Source organism: Ruditapes philippinarum, unplaced genomic scaffold (assembly GCF_026571515.1).
Source record: "Ruditapes philippinarum isolate M1 unplaced genomic scaffold, ASM2657151v2 ctg116_1_1_1_1, whole genome shotgun sequence".
In the NCBI taxonomy this organism is placed as follows: domain Eukaryota; kingdom Metazoa; phylum Mollusca; class Bivalvia; order Venerida; family Veneridae; genus Ruditapes; species Ruditapes philippinarum.
The window spans coordinates 208,877-219,851 of record NW_026862606.1 but is presented as its reverse complement, the minus strand read 5'-3'; the positions used below and the strand labels follow the sequence as shown (position 1 = coordinate 219,851).

General features: G+C 33.1%; 1 protein-coding gene across 1 annotated transcript; it reads right to left on the bottom strand.

Moving 5' to 3' along the window:
• Window positions 1–7,368: 7,368 nt before the first annotated feature.
• LOC132719563 (uncharacterized) lies at window positions 7,369–9,517 on the bottom strand. The gene is made up of 2 exons (XM_060703341.1): window positions 9,368–9,517; window positions 7,369–8,176 (listed from the first exon to the last, which is right to left on the bottom strand). The coding sequence occupies exon 2, from the start codon at window positions 8,167–8,169 to the stop codon at window positions 7,528–7,530; it is 642 nt and encodes a 213-aa protein (XP_060559324.1). The 5' UTR covers window positions 8,170–8,176; window positions 9,368–9,517; the 3' UTR covers window positions 7,369–7,527.
• Between the last annotated feature and the right edge of the window lie 1,458 nt (window positions 9,518–10,975).

Here is a 10,975-nt window from a genome sequence, read left to right as displayed (position 1 = left end):
CCATTTCCAATATTTTCAACATAATCCTTTGGTCATCGACACAGAAGATATAATTCTTCACGATGATGGTCAATTTTTAACTTCAAACGGTAATATAAACAACGGCAACAGCCGAAATAAACATCAATTTTATCGCCGTTTTTTTCCCAACGACAAAATCTTTCGATAAATTCAATGAACCAGACGGCTATGAAACGAAGCTATCCGATTATGTGGTTCCCAACTTAAAACGCGCTGCGCATTTTGGGGGCACACGGCAAAGCTGGGGCCACAAAATCGGATTGCTTCGGTCATTAGCCCCGGACTGGCACGTTTTGAATTTATCGAAAGAATAATGTCGTTGAAGGAAAACGGCGATAATATTGATGTTTATTTGGCTGTTGCGTTGTTTATATTACCGTTGAAGTTAAAAATTGACCCATCTCGTGAAAAGAATTATATCTTCTTGTGTCGATGGACCAAAGGATTATGTGAAAATTTGGGAAATGGAATAAAATACATGGTGATTATGACGGTAGGGGTGGGGGCATTTTTCCGGCGAACATTTTTATCTTTGTGTATTATTATAGATGTTGAATATGAAATATTTTCAAAACGGCTTATATTAAAGTTTTTTGGATATATATGATCAGTACATGTGCGGATTTACAAAAAATTTCTTTTTTTTGGGTTTTAAAAGGGGTTTTGGTCCAAAACCCCAAGTATCTGTGACTTGGGTGTGAAACTTCCCTTATGTTTTTTTCAGTGATATTTCTGTTCGGTGCACAAATCATTTGACAAAAGGGGGCTGAGTTGGGCATACCCTTTATGTTGGGTTCATTCGGAAACTTCGGGGTCAAAACAGGATGGGGGGGGCGGGGCAAATTTTCCTAGGTCCGTCGGGCTAATGCCACTAAATTTTCCAAAAAAAATTTTTTTCCCCGGGGAAAAACCTTTTGGGACTTAAAAACTTATTTTTCCTAAATTGGGCGTCGTTTTGGGGTATTTTGGGACCCCAAAGGGTAATTTTTAAAATTTTAATTTTTTTTGGGCCTTTAAGGGACCGTATATTAAAATTTAAAATATGGTTAAGGGTTAAGCCTGTTCAAGTCAACATGACCCCGTAAATAAACTTAAAATATTGTGTGGTGGGTAACTTTTTAGATCACAAGTGGGACCATCAAACGAAATTTAAAATATGATAACATATACAAGTAAGGGCAAAACTATTTGGTCACCACATGGCCAGTCAGTTGTGGCGTTTAATAATAAGTTGGAAACCCATTTGGACTACATACTGACACAGTAATGGAACATTTTATATAAGTAAGGGGGTAGCCTACATGAAAGTGACATGGCGCCCAGTTAAAGGAAAAAAAAATTCTTATATAAAGTAAGTGAAACCTTATGGAGTACACATGGGCCCCAAAATATATTTAGACATAATGTTCAAAAGTCAGGGAAATGTTTTGGTCTAATTTTTTGTCTACCCCTTATTTACTATAATGTTATATAGTTATTATGTGCTGAATCTTAGTTTTCCCTTACTTAAACTAAAGTTCCATATTTTTGGGCCCGTGAGACTCAAATTAACCCCCTTTATAGAATGTTCTTATAAAAGTGGGTATGGTGTGATTTATTTGGGCTCCCTTCTTTATTTTAAAGTTCCATTACTGTGGCCATGTGTGATCAAAAAGGTTTCCCTTACTTAGATATTATGTTCCCTTTTTGTGGTTATGGTAAAACAAAAGGGTTACCCAAATTTTTTTAAATTGCTTGCTGTGGCCATATGTGAAATTTTTGGGGTACCCTTTCTTATTTGTTCCATTATGTGGCCATGTGTGACTCAAAAAGGGTTCCCCTTCTTGTACATTTATGTTTTAAAATTTTTTTTTCGTTTGCTGTTTTTCCCTTTGTGACTCTTTAGGTTTCCAACAGATCAAATTTTTAAATTTTAATTTCCCGGGGGTATGGTGCTTTTAAAAGGTACCCTAAACCCTTTCTTTAAATTTTTATACTGTTTCCCAAATTTGACTGTCACAGTTAGTTTAGGGCATGATTAACTAAATAAAAACCCTTGGGTATTTTTTTAAAATCAAATTTTTTTGAAAAAAACCCTTCTTAAAACCCCCCATGAAATTTTCGGGGAAGAAAATTTTTTTGGCATTTATGGTATTAGCCCGACGTGACCCTATGGAAAATTTGTCGCTTCCTTTGTTTTCCCGAAAAAATCCCAATGAACCCCATAATTGTGGGATCCCCCATTTGTTGGGTTTACTTTTAAAATAAAGACCTTGGGACCCGAAATGTTTCATTTTAATGAACCCGAATGATTTGTACCAAAAAACCCCTGAAATAAAGATTCGCACCCAAAAACACATTGACTTTTACTGAAAGTTAAACGGACACAAGTAAAGAGTAAAACATTTAAGATAAAGTTGTACCATTTAACAGTTTTTTTTTTTTCACGACTGAAAAAAGAATAAAGGGATCCAACGCATTTTCATTGGGAATGAAAAAATAAAAATCCCCAAAAATACACTGCCCCAGCCCAAAAAAAATTATAACCCCTAAATGTTTATTTTTTATGGTTGAAATGATGGAAGAGACCAAAAAGCATAAAATTTAACCCAAATTAAAAACTGTAAAACCCTACAGCATATCTTTTAAAATACTAAAAAGGGGTTTTCCACTGCCCGGTTTTTTTTAAGAACAGGGAATAACGTTATGGGACCAATACCCTTGACTTGATGAAAAAAATCAGTCAGCCCCCTGCACTTCTAACTGAACTTTGGTTTCCACCCGCATTTTGTATCTCCGGGACTAAAAAAAAAAAGAAAAAAAAATTTTAATTTCAGGTATTCATTCTCCTTAAAATAAAACGTCCAGGCCCTTTCCCTATGTGCGTTAAATTTAAAAATTTTTTTTTTCAGGAAAAAGTGAAATATGGCCCGTCGTGAAAACACGCTGTTCTTTAAACAAGGAAAATTGGCGGGGCTTTTAGGGGAAAGGGAAAACCCTTAAAAAAAATCCCCTCAATAATGAATTTTGGTTCAATTATTGCTACTTTGGTATCATATTTTTGAAAATCGATTTTATATTTTTACTTTCCCGGTTTTAAAATATTATAAAATGGTTTCATTTTGTTTAAAAAGATTAAAAATTTTTTAATTAATTTGGTTTATATTTAAAGGGAATTTTGGTTCCATACATGACTTTCTTGGTCCTATATTGAAAATTGGTAAGTTAATGTAAAAACAACTTATATATTGATCTTCGGCTCCATCGTTAAAATGATTTTATATAAAAATAAAAAAGAAATTTTAAATTGATAATTTGGTTTCGTGTATAAGGACACATGGTTCCATACATTGTTACTTTGGCTCCATATATTGAATTATTGGTATCATATATTGTAATAACCAACTCATATATTGCTACTTTGGTTCCATACATTGATAAAATGGTTTCATATATTGTAAAAATGAATAAATATATTGATAATTTGGTTTCATATAAGGACACCTGGTTCCAAACATTGTAACTTTGGTTCCATTTATTGAATTATTGGTATCATATATTGTAATAACCAACTCATATATTGCTGCTTTGGTTCCATACATTGATAAAATGGTTTCATATATTGTAAAAATGAATTAATATATTGATAATTTGGTTTCATATAAGGACACCTGGTTCCATACATTGTTACTTTGGTTCCATATATTGAATTATTGGTATCATATATTGTAATAACCAACTCATATATTGCTGCTTTGGTTCCATACATTGATAAAATGGTTTCATATACATGTATTGTAAAAGTGAATTAATATATTAATAATTTGGTTTCATATAATGACACCTGGTTCCATACATTGTCACTTTGGTTCCATATATTGAATAATTGGTATCATATATTGTAATAACCAACTCATATATTGCTGCTTTGGCTCCATACAGTGATAAAATGGTTTCATATATTGTAAAAATGAATTAATATATTGATTATTCGGTTTCATATAAGGACATCTACTTCCATACATGGCTAATTTGGTAACATATATTGAAGAATTGGAATCATATATTGAGAAAATCAACTTATATATTGCTAACTCGATTTCATACACTGACAGTATGGTTTCATATATTGGTACTGTGGATTAATATAATAGATTCCGGTTAAATAAGAAGGTGTTTTCAATTCATATATAGTCGAAGTGAACTCATATATTATCCAAATGGTTACATAAATTGAAAAAGAACAATATCAGACAGCCATGGCTTTTCATATACTGGAATATATAACATGCATTTTAGTCCATTCCAGAGTCTTGTTCCATATTTCTAATTTACGAATAACATGAGCTGCTAGAGATCCGACCTTAGACCGACAAAAATGTTCTAATCTGAGGCCGTTAATTGTTTATTTGTCTTACCTGAGTGCTTTATAGTATATTCGTCGTGTTTACTTAAATGGAACCACTACCGGAACATTTTTGCAGAAATTATTCTTGCTAAATTAATAAATAAATTTGCAATAGATTTGCATCGGCCGGGAATCGAACCCGGGTCGCCTGCATTCTACCACTGAACCACCGATGCTCATTGCCAAATATGCAAGTTGTAAACATATATTGTTATCATATCACTCACAGTATATTCTGCCCGGGTATTCAGTACATGTATATAAAGTGTTCTGTAACAATACATGTATACTTACTTTTAAGTTTATAGTTGACGATATCAATATCACTATTTATATAAATAAATCTTAAAAATCTCTGATATAAACTCTTACATTTTTTCACTCTTATTTCTATTCATCATGTCTCATCTTATTTTGCTTTATTTATTTATTAAGTGAATGTTGCTTCATATGAATAGAATCTAGATATATCTTCCATTGATGTAAAATCCCTAGACGTAGACATGACTTGACACTATGTGATAAAAATGTACAAGGGAACCAGTCCCTAGCTCTTATTGAATAAACAGACCCCTTGGTTCTGTGTACAGGGTATGTATACATGCGAGGATTACCTGGATGTGTTACCAGTACACCACTAGATTGGTCTGAAATATCCAAATATCGAACCCGGGACCTAAGGAATGAGAGTCATTGGTCTAAACAACTGAGCTATGTCGCCACCTGTACGACAAATGACTCGTAATTCTGTATCATTCTTCCAAAAGTATTATTGAGGTTTACTCATATTCAGAAATCAGCAAACCTTTCAGCATGAACATGTAATTATCATGAAAATTGACAGTTTATTGCAGACTGTAGTTTATTGGCGGTGGCGTCTTTAAAGGAATCCTTTTTTGGCCAATGGTAGAGCTGTTATTTTTAACAGTTTATGTGATGTTAATTTAATTAGTTTTATTTTGATTCGTAAAAATCAAGTAAACAAATATGTTCTTATATTCGTGTTTGATAACTTTATCTCTTTTAATGATATATTGAGCTGAGGTAAACCATTTTCAATATTAAATATTAGGCAGAATATGCAAGAAAAAATATCTGACATATGTTTGCTGTTCGGATCGGAATATCCGTCCCGAGGAGACCCTGCTCATTGAGCAGAAACGAGGCTTACCGAGTTTCCGCCCTTGAGTGGGTTTCTGAACCGCAACATATGGCAGATATTATTATTTTTCTGTCATTTAACAACAATGTATGGCGCACAAGAATTTGTTCCTCCACTTAAATATCTAAATATGAATGCGAATAGATAGATGGTTGTGTCCGTCATTCATTAATCTATTTTGGAAAAACTATGTATAAATGTTTAGCATATAGAGCTATTGTGTAGCACGCTTAAAAATTTCATTAACGTGTATTGGTGTTCTTGTCTGGTTCTTGTTCTTTGAGTTGCGGCCATTCGTTACTTATAAAATTGAATTTATTGAGGTAAATATCACCATATTGTAAATTTTTTTGCAAAGGTTTGTAATGGAATTCGGCATGGATATACATGTATATAATTGAAAAAGGAAATTATATCTCATAAGTATATTCTATTTAAGAAACCTCTTTGAACTTTAATTTACATATCTAACATGTCGTGGTCTTTTCTGATAAAATTCTAATTTAATGTCATTAATCCACTTTTAGTACGTCTTACTATAGCTTATATGTGTACATGTACTATAACATGTTTATGTTGCTACTTAAACGTACCTGTTTCTTTAAGATATGATAGCTTTCACGTTCAGATTCACCTGATACAGCAGATAGATTTTGCTTCATTTAAAAATGCTTACATGTACTTAGATGCGCAGTAAGAACAGTTAAAAGCCAGAGAATTGTCCAGATGGAACATCGGAAGTGCGACTCATACTATAAAACTCCTTATACTAGTATTACATTGTAAATGTATAATGAGAACATAAGTCGCAAGTAATGGTAATTTACACAAATGCTCGTGTAATAATTGATGATAACCTCTTGACCAACAACTCATGTACTCGACAGTATCCTCTAAAATAAATTGGTTTTAATTCACCACAATGCTGTTGAACAAAATTACTAGTAACAAGACAGCCACGAAACACTAGCTTCAATAAACGTATGTGTTCGAATTAATGTTTGAAAATTTCATACAATGTTGTTTGGTATAGTATCCGTTATGCATGTAAATGCATCAGATGATACACCATTTTATGAGCAAATATAACATTTTTTTCTGGTGGGGAGGGGGTGGGAGGTAATCCTCCCCACTCCCTCTTCATTGAAGTAGATGACCTATTCCATATCAAACCGTAGATTACAGTCATATGTGTGGCTTTCGGTTCCAAACTTTTTCTCAGGATAAAACAACATTACTCTCGTAATTTTGGATTTAAGGCATGACAACATTACCATTTTTTTTACTGTACTACATAAACAGTATACCCAAATGCTTTTTCGAAATCGATCCTGAGGCCTAAAAACATGTGTGAAGTACATAGAGGTCCATGGTGAGTATTTTGAAGGACCTTTTTTAAGTCATTTTTCACAGGTATGACTTTTCTTTATTAAAAACGCGTTGTCCCTCGTATACAGCATATTAACATATAATTAAGTGTAATAAGGTAGTCTAAACATGTCTGTAGCTTATATAGTATATAACTGCAACGAATGACCTTTAACCCTTTAAGCAAAAAAGCAGAAAAACACTGTTTCCAGAATACTGAACTTAAAAATATTTTGTGACGGATACACAAATCGCACAAGTTTTATATTTTGCACAATTAAATTCCAAATTGCAATGTAATAATATATACAATTCTACTGGAGTTGTTTCTTTTACTTTTCATTATAAAACACCGGAAATGTGTTACAGGCATTATTACAGACATTTTGTAACGTCTCTGACATTGTAACACTGTAAAAAACTGCCAATATTTGTTTTTAATGTTTCTATTTTATTTGTTACATTCTGTAAACTTTAATTCAGCAATTTAAGTCATTTTAGTGAAGTTTTAAATTAAATTTTACATCTGTTATCCATTTAGTCAGGTTCAATGATATATATTTAGAAACGATAGTACAAATACTTTTCATCATTTTCCATCTTTAACAGCACAACCAATACCAGCTCCAGAACAGGCAGCAGCCACTTCCGGTCCACATAAAAGACCACACGCACCTTCTGTAGCAACGGTACAAAGAGCACACCCTCCTCCAATTAAACCGCAGCTAATTCCAGCACCAGTGCACACTGGGTCTCCTCGTTTTGCTAAGAAGCCTGGCATGTGTTTGTTCACAACATTATCTCCGAGCATCTTGGCAAAGGCAACTAGCTCGCTCTTCTCGTTTGGGCATTCCTCATACTTCACATTGCATGCCTCGCTGTTGCTTCTCTGACCAAAGGCAATGGCGTCAATGACCTTTGAAATGTGTGGATATTTGGCAAGGAGACCTTTAACCTTTTCAAATGCCAATGGTTCGATTTCTTGGTAGAGGTTTGTCAGGAATCTTGAGTAATGCTTAAGAGGATTTTCAACTTCTCCAGCCATCTCAGTTTCCATAAGACAGAAAAGTTTCTCAATGCATTGTGTTTCATCTTGGAGATTGAACAATTGTTCCATCATCATAAATGAAGGATTCAGAAGACGGAGTTTCTCCTCAACATTACCGGAATGAATGGAGAACGCATGCGTTGAAGCAGCGAGAATGGCGACACAAAGGAGTCCGGCGTTCATTGCAGATCTATTGGAATGAATTAAAAATATTTCTTTTTTTAAATCCATGAATATTTTTAAACCATACAAAACATATATTCGAATTTAGTGAAAAATGTGTTATCAAAGCATGTGCCATACCCTCAATTCAGACACTTTGTCTGTCGGTACATATGAAGAAAAGAAACTAAAAAAATAAGGTGGTTCATTTTGGCTCTTTTGACGCATAACGTTGGCATTTTTATTCTTATAAAATCAATAAATGTAGTACAGTGTAGGAATGAGAACACAAAGTATGTAGGTAAAATGTTATTTATTTTTATTCACCAAGGGCGGAATATTCTATATTCATTTAAAGACCTGAACTATCGAGTATTTTTCCTATTCCTGTAGCAGTTTCACATAAAAAGTTGAAAAATAGTGTGAATATTACAAGTAGACATAAATTTTACCAAACAAATTATTTCATTACTTTTATAAGTTTAGTTGAGTGGCAATTTTGGAACATACATCGAACGATTTCCTTGAAAAAGATAATCATTCTTTCAATGGTGGTCCTTTTGAATTTTTCATATGACGATGCAACAATTATTCGACCGATTGCCGACAGCTAAATGTACCTTTTAGGTCATAAAAGGCTCACTTTAAAAAACAAACCTTAGCTGTTCAACAACTTGTCAGTGCTTTGGAAATAATAAAGCTCGCATAAGAATGTTTCTTGACAGTAATAGATACCTGCATCTATCGTACATCCATATAAACTATTAAGATTTTCAAACTTAAAAGAATCCTTTATTTGCTTAGATACTCTGTCAGAGCGGATTTACCTGCCGTACAAACGTATTTATAATAATATCCAAAAATCAAATGTGAAAAAAAATTAAAAAATATTCAAAAACAATCTAAAACCGCCTATTAAATGTAAAGTAGGAAAATGCGATTGACGCACATGAAGAGAAGCAGTATTTTATTAACTCTTAAAAACCACTAGTTATACTTTCCTGACACTGTACCACATTGTTATATTGTAAGAGCAACATTTGTTTTGGTTCCATTTGGAAGATCATCTCATCTTTCAGTTTGACGCCCTTACTAATTCAAAGAGAATTTGTAGAGGGGATATTTGTTTGAAACGCAGAATATTATATTTAAGAAAAGCTATTAGAAAGAAATTAGAAAGCATGTATTAATAAAATAACAATTTATGTTTTGTACTTACTTTGGTTACAGGCAATCAAGTATAATATACCAAGACTTTGCGGGCATTATATATACTCCTCTTCAGTATACATGTTTAGAGGTCTGTTCAAAATGGTATTGGACTATCGTTTATACGAAGAATGAAATGTTATTCAAATTTTAACAATCGGCATTACCGTTTGTATTTTCCTTACCGATAACCTGTTTCGACCCATAATTTGCTTACGTGACATATTTAAGACTTTTATCAAACGTTACACAGGCTTAGCTATTTTGGCTAAAGGCCTCAACAGACGATAGGATTTTGAAGTACAACACCAATTAAAACTAAGATATACAGCCAAATCTTAATGTGTGAAGGCTACTATTTCTTGATTTCGGCCTTAAGACAACTGTTAAACTCTCACACTTAGTCTCCGTTTTAGAAAACTGTCCTGTTGAAAAATGTATGTCTTAATTAAATTTTAAAGGACTTGTCTGCAGTTATAAACATATCTTAGTACTTTCCTTTCAGATTTAAACACTTACCTTTGTAAAGCTCAGTCTGGTCGAAGAAGAATAAATGTATATAGCCGTCTGTGACTTAAATTGTGCTTTTCAACTTATTCAATAAAAATGAGGTAAACATACTTTTCCTATGATTGAATATACTGTACCTATATATCACTCTAGATTGAATGAAAGGTTCGGACAGCTTTTTATTTTCAATTTCTTTACATTCATTTTCTAACTATCTTATTTTTCATGTATTTCTATATATTGCGGGAACTTTTCGTTTTCATGGAATTAGAAAAAAATAATACTTATTTTCTAATATGACTACTATGAGTCGAGAAAAAAACGAAAACTAACAAGTTTAATGCTGGGGACGCGGACCGAGATTTAAGATATTAAACGGCGTGGAGCGGGGTACTTAACTTGTTTTAGTTATTTTATAAGATTGTTAATAATTAAGTGTTTTCATTGTAATATATCAGCTGATAAGCAAGTTTATAATATATGCACATTGTGCATGCTCAAATAACATGTCTAGCCAGTACCTCGATGTTAGGAGAAAAAAATTATTTAGAGTATACACGTGTTTGTGTTATATCACTATTTCGTGAACTCTTCTTGATTGTTATAACTCCCAACAGTGATAATGATTGTGAGGATACGGATTGTTTTATTGACACGGTAAATAAGTTTCATTCTTCTCGACCAAACTGCGCTTCTGTTACATTAAATATAGGCCCAAATGCGCTGCCTATCATACTGGGTCAATATATTGCCGTTTGCACAATATTCACTTTTGCAGCTTGAAACACCCTTGTTAACCCCAGTCAGCTGTCATTTTATACTGTTGGAAAATTACCAGTGATGTTCACATGCAGTTATAAAGGGAAATCCGTGACAAGTAGTAGATAGTAAATCTCCTGCAGAATTTAGAAGTACAACACCAATTAAAACTAAGATGTACAGAGAGCGTCCTGGTGCCAATTTAACATGTTCTATAAAAAAGATAACTCCTACGTAGGAGATAAAAAAGCCTAATAAGGAGTTTATAAGTCCTACGTAGGATACATATCAAAGTACTGAAAGCACAGAGTGCGACTGAAATGTTACAAATGTATGCTAGAGTATCACC